The 18,279-nt window shown below is 44.4% G+C and overlaps 1 protein-coding gene across 1 annotated transcript in view; it reads left to right on the plus strand.

The window, feature by feature from the left end:
- The first annotated feature begins 236 nt into the window (after positions 1-236).
- Positions 237-18,279, plus strand: part of FGF12 (fibroblast growth factor 12) — a 218,921-nt gene continuing 200,878 nt past the window's right edge. The window contains exons 1-2 of the mRNA XM_063167018.1: positions 237-327; positions 431-571. Coding sequence (XP_063023088.1) covers positions 559-571 — 13 coding nt within the window. The 5' untranslated portion in view covers positions 237-327; positions 431-558. The remainder of the gene's footprint in view (positions 328-430; positions 572-18,279) is intronic.

Genomic DNA, 18,279 nt, shown 5'->3' on the forward strand with positions numbered 1-18,279 from the left:
GCGGCCGGGGCCGGTTCCCAGAGGCAGAGCCGCTGTGTGTGCGCGGCCGGTGCCGGTTCCCCGAGCCCGGAGCCGCTGTGTGTGCGCGGCCGGGGCCGGTTCCCAGAGGCAGAGCCGCTGTGTGTGCGCGGCCGGGGCCGGTTCCCAGAGGCAGAGCCGCTGTGGGTGCGCGGCGCGGATCCCGCAGCCGGGCCCGGCGGTGCCGCGGTGCGGAGGCGGGGCGCGGGCCGCGGGCGGGGCGCGCATGCGGGCGGTGCCAGGCAGCGCGGCGGGCCGCGGAGCCACTCGCCCCCGCAGCACCGCTCGGCCAGGGACAGCTCCCGCCAGGTAACGCGCTCCCCCCGCGCCCAGCCCCGCTCCGCTCCCCGCGGGGCCGGGAGGGCCCGGCCGCTCACGCCGTGCCCCCCGTCGCTTGCTTGCTTGCTTGCAGCTCCGGGGCTGTGACAGCGCCGTCCCCACCGCGGAGCGAGGCAGCGGCGGCCGGCTCTGCCCGCCGGGCTCTCGGCTGAGGAGGGTGCGCGTCTTCCCGCAACTTGCCGGCGCTCGCAAGGCTCCGCGATGGAAGGGAAAGGTGGGTCGGGCGCGGGGGGGCGGCGGCGGAAGGACCGCAGTGGCCGGGCTGGTGCGGGGCCGGGCGGCCGAGGCTGCCGCTGTGCTGGGGACATTGCAGCACCCGCGGGGAGCGTCCCTGCCGAGCCGCGGGCTGCTCGGCCCGCTGCCCACGGAGTGAGGGGAGAGGTGCCCGGTTCTGTAAATTTATTTTCCTTCAGGGCGAGACAGATGTTAGTTAGTGATTTGTTTTCTTAATGCTAAGGATTTGTATAATAAATATGAGGTCTGTCCCATGATTTTTAGCCAGTCAGCAATGGGGAGGTTTTTAACAGATGAAAAGCATTTTATGATTAGAATGGGTTTAAAAAAAAAAAAATCTAATTTTTCTTTTTTTCTTAAACGAGATCAGGGCTATAGAGCTCTGCCCTCATTACATTGCATATTTAATACATCAGAACATCCTGATAGATTGGAAGAAATGCAATGAGTATTGTGCTATTGAACTGTCCACCCTAGAAAGAGGAGATAATTAAACCTTGCCTGGCTAGCTTGTGTGTTTGCATACAGAGGTATCTCATCCACATATATCCCTTCAGGTTGTGCATATGCATTTTGTTCCCATACATAGCTGTGTGGTCCTGCACACTTATTTACCTATCCACCTCTACAATTGCACTGGAAATCACACATTCAACTGGTACGTGAACTCAAAGCCTGTACGTGTTAATTGCCAATGAAGTACTGATGGTAAGTCAGTGCATGCAGAGGAAAGGCGAGTTGCCATTCCCACCCAACGTAGCTGCCAGCTCTCCTGTACAACACAGATCTGTGAGCAGTTTAATTGATAGTGATCAGGGCAGTGGGGCAATATGGACTATATTAATTCAAGGAAAATTATGGTAGACTTGTATAACACAATACTACATACCTTCCAGGGAGACGAGCAAGCTATATTTAAACCCGGGGTTTATTTTTGTAACTATCTTGTCAATCAGGGCTATAGTTCTCCTGTGTGGGAATATCTGATTATATGCTGATTAAGGAAGGAAGCTATTTCAATCATAAGGAGGCAGTATGTCCTATAAAGTACAGTTTCTTGTGGGCAGTGATCAATAAACATACCAGGGCTTGAGGAACACGTAAGTACCTCTTAAGAAGGCGTATCTGCAAAGACTTTACTTAAATTAAAAAGCTCACAGCAGTCATGTTAGCCCTAGAGATATTTTTTGTACTCTCCATGCTATTTTCACAGTTAACCTGAGATGGCCACCTTTGCCTTTTGAATGTCCTGTTGGTACTTGCCTTGATGAGAAACAAATGGACTGTGACTTGAGTATAACACACTGCGTGCCTTGTCATGCACTACAGGGGCAGGCAAAAGGCTCTCTGTGGAACTTCAGATGGAGCTCGTGTAGCTGGAGCAGTTGTGCAGGGAGCAGGAAGGAAACATCTGCAATGAAACAAGGATCCAGGTAGCTGGTGGCAAAAGCACCTCCAGAAGGAGAGTTGCCCAACTCCTATCGTGTGCAAACAGTGACTGTTACGCTGCAGTTGCTGCCTGAATTGGCAGTGAGTGTCTGCTGAGGCAGGTTTTGGGGCTGCTGGTACTGGTGTTTATATGGGCTCCACAGCAGTCCATGTTTCTAGGTGCTTGGCTTTGGTGGGATAGTGGGATTGAGGCATGCCCAAGAGTCAATACTCATTTTGATGCAAAAAAATTCAGAGCAGTTTGCTGCTACTAGAGATTTTCCTCCATGGGGTAGAGGATGGGAACAAATATTCTCTGGGTTTCCTCTATCTATGTAAAAAGAAGGGCTGTTGAGAGCAGCCCAGGAGAAATCAAGGTACCAAAATGGGACAGGTCCAAATCAGGGACAACCTTAAAGGAAATACACAAGGAACTTTGGCATCTCAATGAATAAATGAGAAGGCAAAGGAAGTCTTCTCACGGCAGGGCTCCAGTTGTGCTGGCACTGAAGTAGTTTTTGTGACTTGGGTAGTGTTGGAGTGGCACGAGAAGGCCTATGGTGCACAGGATCACAGAGCAGTTTTGTGTAGGTGTACAGTGAGGCGCAATGCAGGACACCTCCCCAGAGGAAAGCTGTGAGCCGGACTAAACTCTTCACATCTTCAGCTTTTGAGGCTAATCCTGGATGGATTTGCAGCTGCATAGCCTGACTATGCACTGGTTCACATTTTGTTTTCATTACTAACCAGGCCTCTGCATTGCCAGTCCTCTGTTAGGAGATTGTTGCTTGCAGATGATGCTTCTCCAAAGTCATCTCTTGCTTTTTAAATGCTTCGTCCTGCAGCCTTTCTCCCACCTCTCCAGTCTTCCTCAGTGCAAATCTCAGAACATCTCCAACTCAGTGTTGTGCAGATACTGAGGAAGAGTGTGTGCTATATTAAGCAACATAGAGTCTGTTTAAGAAAACCTGCCGTCTGGTCCCTGAATTCAGCTATCCCTGATGAATGCTGTGGACATTTCTGCACAGGATTTGCCATCAGTAGAACTTGGTTTTCTGAATATGGCTGGGGCTGGTGCTTTGCAAAGCCTGCAGTCTGCAGTAAAAAATGGGCTAAAGAACCATCTCTGGCACTGCTTAGAGCAGCCATAACTGATTTCACTGGTTGGGCTTACTCATGAGAATGAGGGGAGAAAGATATATCCTAGTTTTTGTGCAGTGGGATGTGGGACTAAGGACTTTACTGTTAGGAATGTAGCAGTAAGAGTACAAGCCAAGAGGGCTCTGTTGAGGTTTGAGGAGGTGGTGCAGCCTGCCTGTGCCATCTTCCAGCAGACAAAGCTGGCTAGAGCCAAACATCTCTATCTCCTCACCATGCCTAAAAGATAAATAACACTCTATGGAGCTGCAAAATTACCAACACATCTTGGTGATCTAAAAGTAGCATTTGGCCTCATCTAACTTACAGCTTCTGTGACTCTGTTCTGCACATTCACTGTCTGCAAACCTTTTGCAGAAGTAAGGAGCTTAAAAGTTGTAGCTGTTCCCAGAGCTCATTAGGCAGTGGGGGATGCAGGGCACCGTGGGTGAGAGCTCTGTTTTGCATCTGCTACCTGATCCCTGTTCTCTGAATCTCGCCACTACAGCAGTTCCTGTGGGCTGCAGCAGTAAGCGATACCACACCAGGCATCCCGGGAGCTGGGCTTTGCCAAAGCTAACAATAGTTAATGTGGAGGTTAAAGAATACTTGGTCACTTGCCAGATTCTTCAGTCACAGTTAGAAAGATGCTTAGCAGAGGCAGGAACGTCATGCAGTGATGTTCAGACTCAGAGGCTGGAAAAGGAATCAGTCGAACAAGAGTCAAGCTGCACGGTGTGGAATGGATCCCTGGGCTTCTGGATGGAGTGGAGAGGGACTGCAGACTGGCCTTGCTGCAGGGAGAGCTCCTCTCTTCTAAAGGTGCAGTATGCTTTTCTGTACTCCTGAAAACACAGAAATCACATTCTCCCTCACTGCTACAAAACACAGATTACTACTTTTATCTTGCCTGAGGTGGGGATTGGGGTCTTGATGTGTCAATGTTGTATGAGGGGCAGGGCCAGGCTGCCAGTCTGAACCTTCCTCAGGGGCTCAGCCAGTTCTTGGGGCTCTCTGCTATCCCTGGAAATCAATGCTGGGTACTGGTGGCTCTGGGGTGGCTGGGCAGGCTGCCTTCAGCACAGGATGCTGTTAGCTAGGAAATATAGCAGGACTTGTTCCTGTCAGCTGGTCTATGGGGACAGCAAAGCTAAGGCATGTAGCTGAGATGTGGAGATGCTCCCCTGAGCCATGGTCCTGCCTTGCTGGAGAGACATTCTCCATGCAGTAGGTCTGCCCACAGGATCCCCATCCTCGTGCTCAGGGGGCTGTGTGGGGGAAGCCAGGGAACCTGTCCTTCCAGCTCTCTTCTTCTCAGGGTCCCAAAGCAGCAGGGCTTTGAGGAGATGTCTGCAGAGGACATCTCTGCAGTGTGACTGTCCTAGGCAGGTGCTGCCACAGTAGTGCTACCTGAGTCATGTTCTTTTCCCAGTGACAAAGCTGGGAGCAGGATTTTTCCTTTGTAGAAAAGCCACAATGCTGCTGTTTGTAGACATGGGATATTCAGGCCTTTAAGTGGAAGGCCTTAAGCAGTAACATCCCATTTACTCAGGGCACAGAGTTCCCCTTCCTGGGAACTCTGGAGCTCTTTGCATTGTGCTGTCTTGTGGATATGAGAATGTGGAGAGTGGTTTGAAGCATCTTGTCCCACCAGAGGTGCTCTGAAGCCTCCTTGGCCAGCCCCAGCACTGTGGGCCTGCTTCCTCTGTGCAGCTGCCTGCATGCTATGTCTGTAAAGGACGGAATCTTCACCTTGAAGAACTTGTGATCAAAACCCAACAAGAGCCAGTGAGTGTTAGGATTGAAGACAGACTTTGTGGACAAGGTGAGAGAGGGTGGCAAGTGAGAACATGCAGTTCTGGAGGTTAGTGTGCACTGTTCCCACCTCTGTGGCTTTCTTCAACAATCAAAGGAAAGATCTTAAAGATCCAAGACATAGTTCATGTCCTGAAGCTGAGATGCTTATGTCAAACTTCTGTACCCCATAATACACCTTCCTGACCTGTCTTGTGTTTGTTGGGGGTGAAGTCTGCAGCACATACTGTCACATGTGTGTTGGAGTAGTGCAGATTGCTTTGGAAAGTCTGGGTCCCACAGGACACTTTAGGTGCTTATTTGTAATGCAAACAAAACAGTGGGACTGTTACTTTTGTTACAGAACTGTTTTCTTTTTTGGGGGGGGGCTTGCATGTCTGTCAAGATGGTCAGAGGCTCCTCTGAGCAGTGCATTTTGCTCAGGGGAGGCAGCTCCATGTTCTCAGCCTTTCACAGTGATGTGCTGTGTGAGATCCAGGGCATGTCACTGAGGCCAGCAGTTCTCAAACTGGCTGCTTGAAGTTTGACACAGGGAAGCATATTTGGGGAGGTAAATCAATGGCCTGATCTTTTTTTGCTTGCTCCCCCATGCCCCAGGCAGTGCATTTCAATGTAGGTACCAGCTTTCTGTATAGTAGGGGAGCACTTTGATTGCCTGACCTTATCACCTTATCCCTGAGGCTGGAGTGGGGTGCTGTGAGAGACTACTTTGGTGCTGTGCTTCAAACTCCACCAAAAGAGGAGGGGAATGTCAGGCACTAAGTTAGTACTGCAGTCTTGCTTTTCTTTAATGCATTTCAGAAAGAGAGAGAAATGTCTTTTCCCATTGCTTTAGAAATCAACACAAACATGACTGTCCTGGGAGGGCTCAAAGAGAAGAGCTTGGGTTGCTGTGTGGCTCTGGCAGAATGAGCCAACGTTGGCTATTTGCTGCCACCTAGAAGTGCAGGTAGGAGTCCAATACCTTTATTAGCCATCATTGGATAGCTGCTGAAATACTGTGGGTGGGCAACTGCAGCTTCTGAATGAGAAGGGTGATCCAAGCCAATCTGATGCTGAGGGAAGTAGATGTGGTACCCCAGGAAGCATCTGAGCTCTAACAGGCCTCTAACATGCTCGAGCAGGTAATTGGGGGGAAAAGTAAGTGGCCATGCTCATGGTCCTCCATACCAAGAAACCCACCATGTTACTAAACAAAAGTGGGAGGAGGACCCTATTATTAGTCTTAAGTCTTATAAAAATTGGTTCAGGACTTGGTCATCAGGCTCTTGTGAAAATCGTTCAACCCTTTTACACAATCTACATGGGAACTGTGGATGTTGCTTTTGGACTGAATGGAATGCGAGAGTAATTGAAAGTAATTTTTTTTAATGCATTCAGTTGTTCTGACATACCATTTATACCCAGAGTGGCTGGAGGCATAATCTGTGGATACTTTGAGTAATGACCTGCATACAGCTGTTTTCATCCCTAGGTCACATGGGGTCCAGAAATTTTTAAAAAAAGTGTGTTTTTTTTTTTTTTTTTTTGAGGCTTAGCTTACCAGAAGATTTTCCTTATTTGCTCTTATCTTTCCCTCTCTATCTACTCAGCTATTCAAATCTTGTCTGAATTGCACTCATTTTTTAATGTGCCATAAAACTTGATATGCAAGAGCTAGTTATTTAGGGAGAATTGCAGAAACTATTTTAGTCTGTGTGTTTTGACCTATAAATGAGGTAACATTATTAATTTTTACATGCAAATCATGGTGTTTATTAGCATGGTAAAAGGCAATTTGACAATGAAAAATATTCCTGATGGATATAGTAATTAATGCTTTCACTCAAATTGTAAAGACTTTAATAATGCTGTTATGCTTAAAATGATTGAAGAAAAAGTTGACTATTTTCCTGTCAGTGATGCAAGGAGGTTTCCTTTTAATATAACTCCTGTATCCGTGCCTTTCCAAAGAGTTCTTTATAGTCAATAAGACTACAAATCACCAGGCTAATTCATTGAGTTTCTTCTCCCAGGTCTCGGGTTTGGATGAACCTTATGATTCGATACTTCTGTGGGGATGCACATTGAGAGCTCTGGCTTTTCTGCTGAGATTGAATTAAGGCATTTCTGGTGTCGTCATGTTTCAGTAGGGATCTTGTGGCTGGAGATGATGGCTGCTCCGTGAGCGCTCCTGCGGCGCGCGCGGCCGAGGGAGGCTGTGTGTGCATCAGGATGTGCACTTGGAGAGGAGAACTAAGGCGTTTCTGCTTGCTATTTTTAATAGCATGTGCAAAGCAAGAAATCAGGGAAGCATGGAACAGCATTTCTAATTTGGAAAGCTGTGGTTTTTTTTTTCCTTGAGCTGTGCTTCTTTCTTCTGTGTTTCGTCCCCCCGCTGGAGGCTGGCTTAAGGCTGGCTTTATCTGCCATCAGCCTTCAATAGGTAAGGTTAATTTGCTGAATGTAGCTACTTGGATTTTCTTCGTAAATCCTCCAGAAGTGCTGAATTTCTTATTGGTATAATGAGGGAAAGTTGCCTTCCTTCTCAGTCACTGGGAATGTATTATTAATGTAAAAACACTTTCCTGGCATTTAATGTTATTTCCAATAGAGGCTGACAAGCAGGAAGGCCTCTTCATGTTGACTGAGGCCCATCTGGTCACTGAGAGTTGTATGCAATACTTACTCCAATGTCAAGTGCTATCATTGGTTATTTTTCTCTCCAAGTCCAGGTAGACAAGTTTGTTGGTAGGATGGGTGTACTTGAGTGCTGTCATTCCACCATGCAAGCAACTGTGGAACTGGAGGCCCTGAGGGATCGTCAGTTGATGTTGGTCTCTAACAAGACCCAACTGAGGAGCTTGAACACTCTGGTTCCAGATACTGGACCTCACCTCTTCCTCCTCTCACTGGCACTCTGGTCTCTACTTCTCATTTCTGTGTTTATCATTACTTGGGGCATTGAGGAACAGAATCCAGAGGTGGTGGTGGTTGTTTGGCTGTGATTTGTTTGGGGTGGAGTGGAATTACAGGGGTCTGTGCAGGTTGAAAGATCAAACCTGTATGAAATTGAGCAGGGTGAAATAAAGTTCTTCTTTGAAGGACAGCCCTCAGAGCTTCATCCTTTATTGATGTGTAGTTCTGAATATATATTTTGGAACACTTCAGTGAATATGACACTTGTCACAAATATTTTGCAGCAGTGGCTTTAGAAAGATCAGAAACAAACACTAACATATTCCACATATGCAGAATTATCATTCCATTATAGATATTATTTTAAGATTCAGTTTAGTTTTCTGAGTTTTTTCAAGGAGAGCACATAGAGTATTCATTCTCTACTTGAGAATCTTTACACACACTGCTTGCTATGATGCAGAAATGTTCATTTCTCTGCCCCTTTAGAGTGGCTCTGAAGTCAGTCTTATACATGCTAGTGGCTCTACCATACTGTAAGTGACAGGGGAACAGCAGTAATGCCAAAATGAGGAAAAATGTAGAATCCAGCACCTTCCAGTAAATGGAGAGGAAGAAAAAGTTAATTATACATGAAGGGAGATTTGGATTTCCTAATTTGATACTAACAAGCCATTGCAGCATAACTGGGCTGACAGTAGAATAAGCTTCCTCAGCAAGACCTGCTTTTTATAATATTTCCAGCTTATTTGATCTCTTTGAAAGCTGATTCTGAGCTTTTGAGATATTTTCTGGCCTTGAATTCACATTCCCTTTTAGTATTGACCAGCGCTCCTGGTATTCTGAGACTGCCCGTTAACTGGTGCCATACATTATCAAATAATTGCATTGACAAAGTCATCTGTTAATTTTTAAACTTCTTATTCCTATCAGTGTGCCCCAGTGGAGAAATATCATGCTGCAAATTATAACCATTTTGTTGCAATATGAGAAGTGCTGGGGGAGTCAGCACAGAAGTTTAAAAATTACTGTCCTGAGTCTCCTCTTCCAGTCAAGATTTTAAATGAAGTACATGAAGTTCTTGATTTGCAGTGGTGAGATAAATGCCTTATTTGGTCAGTAGGCAAAGGCCAGGTCTCTAATGCCTTACTGAACTGAAAACAAAGGAAATAATACTGATGATATGGTGTGAGACCTATTTAACTGCCTTTAGACCTTGACTATTAACTATTGAAGAAGTAGTAAAGGCTTGAAGAAGTAATTTTGTGTTGGTTCAAGGGGATGGTAAACTAACAAACATTTGTGGCTTATTTACCTTTTACTTTCTTCCAGCCACTTTGAAGGCAATTTACTTTATTGGTACAAATTATATAGCCTTGAGGCATTTGTGTTAGCAGCTGCTATTAAAATTGCTATGTGGTATCACTGAAGTGGTATTGGGGACAGCTAAAGGTGATACAGAGATTTTATCATCAGAAGGCATGAAAAGACACTTTATTATTAGAAATCTACAGTTCTTATGGAAACAGTGGTGGACCTAAGACCTGATTGGCCTTTAGCAATCTTCTCTTAGACTGTTGGTGAACTATGAATTGTACACTCTAGAGAACCATATCTATAAACAATGGTTACAGAAAGAGAGATAATAATTGTTTGAATTATTTTTCTCTAAGTTTCCCACAGCTTCTACACAGCCTTCCAGGATTTTCCTGGGAGAACAATGTCTCTCCCTGTTCAGAGGATATGTCATTACTACAAAGTGATATCTTCAAAAGTCAGATTATCCACCCCATCTTAAAAATGACTATGAATTACACTACAAGTGGTTCTGTGCTGAGGCATGTCTCTGCCATTGCTACTAAACATAGTGCTGGATATCTAGATTTACCTGTCAGTTTTATTTGCATGATTCATCTCTCAGTAACATGCATTGCAGGCTCTCAGACCTAAATGGTGCTTTTAGTGCATTCCCCTCTCAAAAAATATCAACATCCAGGAACAGCAAGACTTTTGGGGTTTTTTGTTTGTTTCTTTAAAAAAGGGAAAATAAAGGCACTAGGGATGAATTTCTCCCCTCCTTTGATTAGAAGGTTCCCAGAAATAGTGAGGACAAGCCTGACATAATAAAGCATACAGCCGTGGGCAGTATACAGAGACAAAGAACAGAGTGTGTTTAAAATCTTAATTATTTATAGTAAGAAAATACTGGTTTTGGTTAAATTGTCCCTTCTGTGGCACCACCCTGAGGTTGATGACAGCAGATCTGAGTGCAGAATTTAGCCTCATGCTCTGCTGTCTGTGAAATTGAGACCCGGGCGTTGAGGCTGATGCTGAGCTTTGCATTCAGGGGGATCTTCTAGTGCAAGCAGTGCTCTGTGCTGTGCTAGTCAGCCAGACAGTGGGGATTTTTGGGTGGATGGTCCATTACAGACATACTGCTGTATACATGAAAACACAGGCAGGTCCTTTTTTATTTAAAGGTTTTCAGGAGCAGTGAATCCAGAAGAGTCTCACTGAATCTCAGTACTGTTAAAGCTGGCATTGCCACCACTGAAATGCATTTATGCTCATGTGAAGTATGAGTTTCTGCTCGGTAATCTCAAAGGCAGGGCTGTTACTGTATTCCTGAAGTCAGCTTTATTACCCAGAAGCTGCATGGTGATTTGGTAATCCAAACCAAACAGAGCATGTCCTGACTGTAGCTCCAGCTGATTTTGAAAGTAGCTGTGGTGGGCAATTGGCTTGGAGAAAATTGGGATTGTGTAGGTGGGTATCTCCCACCTCATTCCCCCCTGGTACCTTCAGGTCAGTTCTGTCAGTGTTCTAGCAAAGCTGAAGGCAGGACATTTTGGGCTGTTGTCTGTCTGTCAGAAACACTGAAGTTTAGCATCTACCTCTTTTCCCTTCTGTTTGCAATGGAGCTGCCTAAAAATCAGATCTATTTTGCAGGAAATCCAATTTTCTGACATTTCTGTGCTGAGCTGGATGGGACCCAATAGTTCCCTTACCATCCAGGCCAGTCAGGGCCTGCCTGGACTCTGCACTTTCTGATGGATCTTGCCTTAGATTCACAACAGTTTGTCAGCACCTGTGGTAATATAAACAGCACAAATGACAGTGAACTCATGTTTGTAAGCTAAACAATTTTACTGTGCGCTGTTTTTGGAAGGAGGTATCACAATAGCCAACTCTTACAGATTTCTGAGGGATTGGGGATTTCATGGGATGCTTTTAAGGCCTTTCCAGGTGGAGGTACATATGGACCATAAAGCTTTATCACGGTTTTTAGCTTTTGTACTGTTTCCCTAATCAACTTTACACATCTTCTATCTGTTGAAGTATGGAGCTTAAGTTGTTGGGAAAAGTGATTATTTCTAGGTTTCCATTTCATCTTCCTTTGTAAAAGAGACACAGTGCTATTTGCCAGAAAGGAGAGATACCTCATCAGAGAAGCCTGTGTATTCTTCTCTTCAAAAATACTGATTTTCAGTTCTAAATAACATGTTAGTTTGAAGTTGTTTTGAAATTATTTCCTTTGGGGGAAAATATTATTAATTACTGTTATTAATACTATTAACAAACAATAATGGGTTATTGAAAGCTTTAAAACTAACTTTTTCCTTAGGGTTTCCCAGGACAGTTCAACAGAACTAATCTCTACATTGCAAGAGTTACAATTGACTGTATCACATATGTCTGTGCAGAAGGTCCCAGCTGCAAATGTTCTGCCCGTTGTTTGCCAATGGTTATTGGCTCAAATGTCATGCAAGGCCATGGGAAATGGTTTAGTTCCATGAAGATGTGACCTCATCTGCATAGATTACTTTGTAGCTTTACCAAAAAAGCACCATTCAAACCACATTGGTTTATTAACTATGTGGCTTTCCCCCCATGTCCCAGAACAGCCCCAGCTGGCACTGGTGGCTATGGACTCCATATATTTATAGTGGTGCTGCTTGGTCCCAGAAATGGTGACCAAGGTGGCCATCAGCCAATGGCTGCTGCATGCCTTCCCTGAGTGTAATGAATTGAAAATCTCATGTACCTCCTTGAGGGGAAAATACAATCAGCTTGTCTCTAATTATGACCCCAGATAATGATGGAGCAATCCAGAAATATCACAGCATGGGCAGTGAGCTTACTTGATATAAGACAAACCTGAGTGGGTCTGATATTGGATCCTTCTTTTTTGCTGAAAGACATATTGGACTGTCAGTTCTGTTCCTGGAAGGGCTAATTACAGCTACATGAGGCAATAAATCAGCTCCTGCTCCTCTGGAAAAGAAACCCCTTGGCTCTCAGCTCAACCCATGCTGGCAAAAAAGTGTGGGGATGGAGAGCCAGAGTTTTACACAGCTGTGCCAAGTTCTATACACCAGTTTTTAAATCACTTGGGTTCAGCCCCTTATGTCTGTATTCCATAAAGAAAGAATGGTTACAGAACTCTGGTTAGTGGAGTTACTGTGCATGGGGACTGATTTTGGCTCTGAATTTAGTCTGAGGCTGTCTGGACAGTACGTGTTGATGAGTGCACTGGGGTTGAGGTCTTCATTTTCTTATGTAGGAGTAATATGAGGAACCCAGCATGGCTTTAGTGTGAGATCAGTGCTGATCTGAGACCTTTCCTGGGCAGCATTTACAATTTGGGAGTGGCTGGATCCAGCTCTTGATGTTGTGTTGTTGGCCAGACAGCTCAGGGAGCTTTGGAAAAATCATCTTTACGGTCATAAGGAAGAGGATAGTACAGAGCAGCAGGACTCCTGGGTTATATCCTGCCTCTGAATTGTAAAAATTGTTGAAATTGCTTTTAAATCTTCTGTGCTGCTCAGTGGAATGAAGATTGGTACATAATATGCAGCCTTGAAAGCAGGGCACTGATGTTTTCTTTTCTCCTGCTAATCCTAAAGGTTTTGAGCCATTACACTACTAAAACATGTGTTCACCCCCAGCCTAGTGCGGTGATGGTAGCTTCCCTCTGCACCTTTTTCTGAAGTTCATAGCTCACAGCTGTCTCTGAAACATCTCAGATGAGTTTAAACTGGAGAGATGTGTCCCATGCCAGCTGCCATCATGACTAGCAAAGTTGAAGTTTACCAGTTATTTCTTGGAGGATGAATCCCAATAGCTTTTCACCACTTCAGCAACAAACAGAGAGCAGTGTTCAGTAACTGTGGGTAAGATGATAGTGTTGGGCCTGGAGGCATTGCAGTAGGGCTGCAGCAGCCTACATGGAGGTTGAAGATTGTAGAAGGAGCTCTTTTAGACAAGGACACAAGGAAACCTCTGTTCTGTTTGTTTGGGTTATTTTTTTGAGTTTTTTTGTTTGTTTTTTCTTTTCCAGGTGATCACTATTTAACATCTTGTATTCTGTGGGGTTTTTTCTTAGCTGTTATCAAGGGCTGTATGTTTAGGCACTCCCCTGACATGGGTCTCATGGGGTGGTTATGTCCCTGCTGTGCCTCAGCCCTAATCCTGTCCCTAGTAAAGATGGTGATGCAGAGGCACTAGGAAAACATGGGGTCTGAGAAGTGTTCCTGTAAGTTTGCTGTGTTCTCTAGGCTGATCTGGGCTCTCACTGAAGGACACCCTTATGGAAACAGAGATGAAGGGACAGAAGTAGCAGTCCTCATAGTTGTCCCATTTCTGCTACAATTGCTAATCACCTGGCATTTCATAACATCTTTTTCTCCTCCTGTGCTGTCAGCTCCAATACTTGCTGTACAATCTTGTAGTCATTGGGATGGCAGAAGATTGCAGTCCCATAATTGTGTTATAGCTGGTTTGCTGTGAGCCTGGCAGATGAAAATTCCCTTGACTGGTAAATGAAATTAGGAGTGCATGTGACCAAACGCTGAGTGCGTCACGTTTTGTCAAGTTTTGTCCTCTCCACGTTTTGTCCTGCATGTGTAACATTTCCATTAACCAGGACTGAAGGACTTATTCAGTTGTTTGCACCATTTTTCAGGACACACCAGACTTCTGTGCAAAAGATATTGTTAATATTTTTCCTACTAGAAAGAGCTGATTGATAGGCTCTTCCTGGTGGGACTGAAATCCTTGGGATAAGAGAGCTCCTCTTACATAAAACATTTAAGACTTTAAAATATCTGAGAATTTTTATAGAGCTATGAAAATGTTATAGATTGTGGATATAATCACTCTTAATTTTAAAATCTACATGTTTCATGAAATTATTATAGTGACCATATTTTAAGTTTTAAATAGTGTAGTTGGTTTGGCTTAATAATCTGTAAAGGTTCCATGCACAGTAAATCTAATTTTTCATGCAGAAAAAGATCTTCGAAGACAAATATTTGAAGTAAGAAAAGTTAACATAGAGAAATGATGTGCAAGAACATTATTCTTTGGGTAATTGTTTCCTTTCTTTTTCTTATGGCTCTTTGCTGGAGGTAAATACCCAGGGCTCTCTGTGTGCTTCTAACAGGTGGCTATTTTCAATCACCTTTCTATGAAGGAAGGGGAAGAAGAGTTGTGCTGTCTTGATTTTGAGTGGTCTCAGGTACTAGTTGGCTGTTTCTCTGGGTGATGGATGTGTTTGGGACTGTTCAGAGAGGTCAGTGAGTCCATCTCACCAAACCCTGACAGGGGCACACCACTCACAGTTACATAAAAGTGTAAAATGGCCATTGAGAGGCCCAAATCAATAAGAACCTGTATCAGTGGGTGCTTTTCCTGTATTTGTCTTGTCATGTTCCCTTTGACTTTTGCAGTCACCCCTGTCCTGGCACTCCCACCTGTGCCTGCAATAGAACTGGCACAGCTCAAGTCAACATCTCAGGCTCTTATGCATTTTATGCTCCTGGTGCTTAAGCCAAGGTGCTGTAATGCTCCCTACCTGATCCTGTCTGTTTGAATAATGTTGCTATTTCACCAATACAGGGTAGAAACCAAAGAACCCAAAATATTTTTCTGAAAATGGTCCATTTTGTTCTGTTGCAAAGCTGGGTCAGGGAGAAGCAATGACAGCTCCTTATGGTGGTGGTGCTGCTCACCATGTAACTGTCCTGGGAGTAAAGTAGAAATATTGGCAAAGGCAAAATCTTTCAGCTCTGGTAGAGACTTGAATACCTTTTGAAATACCTATTTCCTAAAAAGTTCAAATATTTCAATACTAGCAGTTGTTCAGACTAAGGAAAGATGGAATGGGGAATTTGTGGGACTTGAAACCATTTCATCAGTATGGAATTGCTTTGTTTTGATTCTTCTGTTTAAGCCTAGATCAGCATCTCAAGGATGTTCAGGTGACACATGTTCATGTTACATTTCATGTTTTGCCAAAGGAGCCAAAACTTCATTCTCATAGGTTTCAATGTTTTTCCTAATGCTACATGGCTTCTGGAGCTAAGTCTGGCAGCTGGACTCCATTCTTCCCTCTTCTCAAATCAGCCTGCCTGGTGAAATGCCAGCCTTTGTGACATGCAACACTAAATTGTTGCATAGCTCTTTGTGTTTGTGGATATCAGTGCTATAAAAAGGAAACCAAGAGCTTTATCAGTGTTGCAAAGGAAAAGGAGGAACAGAGTAGAGCCACTTACTGAAGGTCACCCTTGAAAGTGCCAGGAAAAGTCTCATTCCAGCACAGTTAGGAGTAAAACACTTTTCCATGATGCTCTGAGCTAGAACATCAGAAAATTCATATCTCTAATGAGCGACAGGGAGACTCCTTATTGCAATGTGAAAGATGTAGTTCTCCAGGGACTTTCCCTTAATAGGAGAATGGGGGTGTGAACCACAAGTTTGAAGCAGTGTGTTAGTAGGGAAAGGTAGCTGAACTTATTAAAAATATTCAGCTATTTTTGGGTTAGTTGAAGAGGGCAGAACATTTTTATTTGTATGATACTTCACTGCAGTCACCCTGATGAGATTGTCTCTTCGTTGGAAAATGCAGAGTTGCTCTTGCATAATTGGTGGGGTGGGGTAGAAATGCAAAAGACAATTCTCAATAGTGGTAATAAAGAAAGTCATGGGGCTTGTTGAGGAAGCACCTGTGGCCCTGGTTCATATGCAGATGACCTCTCTGAGTGAGGATATCATTGCCTTCCTTTGGCATAAAGAAATGGAGCAGCAGTAAGTCAGCACAGTAATTATGCTTGCTTTTAGCACATATGATTCCTGGATTTAGGGGTTTTAAGGAAATGTGATGTTTTCTGCTATTTACTCATATGTAAATATCTCAGTGGATATACAGAGATTAAAGGATGTGGATTTTAGTCTTAAGTGAAGGTTTTTGGAGTTCAGAGAAAGCTAGATCTCTAGGGTGTTCACTTTCTTTATCTACTTGCCTGCATCCTGAGAATTCCCATAGGAGTACTGTGGTCCTTATAAACTGGAGTTCAGTGCCTGCAAGGGTTTTGATTTTCCTCCAAGCACGAGGCTCCCTGAAGGAGTAACACAGACTCAGAAGAGGGCTGCTCTGAGGACAGCAATGCCTTTGCTCGGCGTGGCAAGCATGGAGGCTGTGCTTTTGGAGGCATGGCCAGCCTTCAAAGATAAACAGCCTTTGAACTGCAACTTCAAAAACAAGTTACCTGCTGGAAAATCAGGGAGTACAGGGAAATGGTTACATAATACAGATTTAAAGGTGTGGTTTTGCCAGAGGTGGATGTGAACTGCTCAGAGATTGAGAGGTGAGTACACATTCATTAAGGTGTGCCTTTCAGTAATAGGGCCTTGGATCCTAAGAAATTAGTAGAAATGAAAATATGCAGAAGTATCTATGTGTAGGTGATACTCCTGCCTGTTATGGAAAAGGAGATTTCAGATCACAGTGTTTATTTCTGTAGCCTACACATAAGGATACTTTGTGAAAAGATAATATAGCTTTGCTGGTCCCCAGTTATTATGAAGTGTAATTTATTTGAAAGCCTACACTTAATTTAGAAAATAGCAGATATATCTGGGCAGATTTAATTTTTGCTTTTACTCTAAATTGAAACTGTTCACTCTCAGTGGTTCAGTGTCTCATGGTTGATTGCTCTGTATGGAAGATGGATATTTCTCAAAGATCTATGCACAGTGTTCACAACATCAGCTGCTAATCTCTGCTCAGATAGTATTGAAAAGCAACAAACAAATACTAAGACACTTCTCAAAACCTGAAGGAAAAGTCTCAAGATAAGAACTGCTGTATAGTGTGTGCTTTCTTCAAAAAGCATTGTATCCATATGAAATGATTTCTTAGATTTGTGTAGATCTGTGCTGCTGGCTAGTTATCTTCAGTGCTTTTACCTGGGTGACAGGCTACTTCTTGTATAAGCCAAAAAACCCTGGTTTTGTTAAATTCCATCTAGAAACTAGTCAGAAGCTTAGGGCAGACATGGGAGTGTTATTGTAACACATTCCTGCATGGGCTGTAGGTTGTCAGGACCATGGACAGAGTGTCAGTTTAAACCCTTTAGATGCTTTCTTCATGGTGGTGTCTTAAAGGCAAAGGGCTGAGTTCCAGTGTGAGTGTGGGCAGTGGTCCTTGCTCCATGGGGGCAGCAGCAAAGCAAGTTTATTTTGAGCTACAAACTGAGCTACCTAAGCCAGTACAGAGCTCCTGCTGCTGCAAAACCAGTCCTGCAGCTGTGCAATCTCACTTTTATTCTGGGTTTTTCCCAGCCCAGGGTCTCATGGCACAGTGGTCTGTATGGGCTGCCCTGGAGGTATTGCCCTGTCCCATTGCTCGTGGCAGTGCCTGGTCAGGAGCCCCTGAGCAGAGGCTGGGCTGTGCAGGTGGGGCTGGGATGCTGGCCTGGTTTTGGAGTTGTTCTCCCTCCTGGCTGTGTCAGAGCTGCATGTAGGGCTGTGCTGGCAGGGTTTGCCTTCTCCCAGGTCTGCAGTCCTGGTGGGAAAAACCTGCTGCACAGAGCTGTGAGAGAAAAGCTATCAAAAGTGTCAGCTCTGTGACATGTGCTGTGGGACAGCAGAGTGTGCTCCCACTGCTGCCTTGCCCTGTGCCAGCACTGCTTCTGGAAAGCTGTTTAACCATGTAGACACTGACTTTGTATCTGGCCCTGTGTGAATGACAGAAGAGTGTGCCAGCACTCCAAGTCACTGGACACCAGCCTTACTGAGTAATTTGCCTTTGCACTTCATTCTTGTTTTTGGATAGGAAACACTATGCATAGCTGTTTATAGATTTTCCAGGCCTTTTCTGAAGCTCAACCAACAAGACATTAATGGATGTTTCTGTCATCAAGAAATTCCTTCCTCTGTTGGTTACTTGGGTTTATTGATTTATTTTGAACTATACTTATTAGCATATTACACAGAAGGATTATATTGAAAAGTATCTGGTAGATCTAGAGTTCCTTTCCTTTCAGTCTCTGCGTAGTTACTTGAGAAAACAGGTGACAACCCAAACCTTCACTGCTTTGTAGGCCAGCAGGGATGCCCATAACAGGG

Source organism: Melospiza melodia, chromosome 12, assembly GCF_035770615.1.
Source record: "Melospiza melodia melodia isolate bMelMel2 chromosome 12, bMelMel2.pri, whole genome shotgun sequence".
Classification (NCBI taxonomy): domain Eukaryota; kingdom Metazoa; phylum Chordata; class Aves; order Passeriformes; family Passerellidae; genus Melospiza; species Melospiza melodia.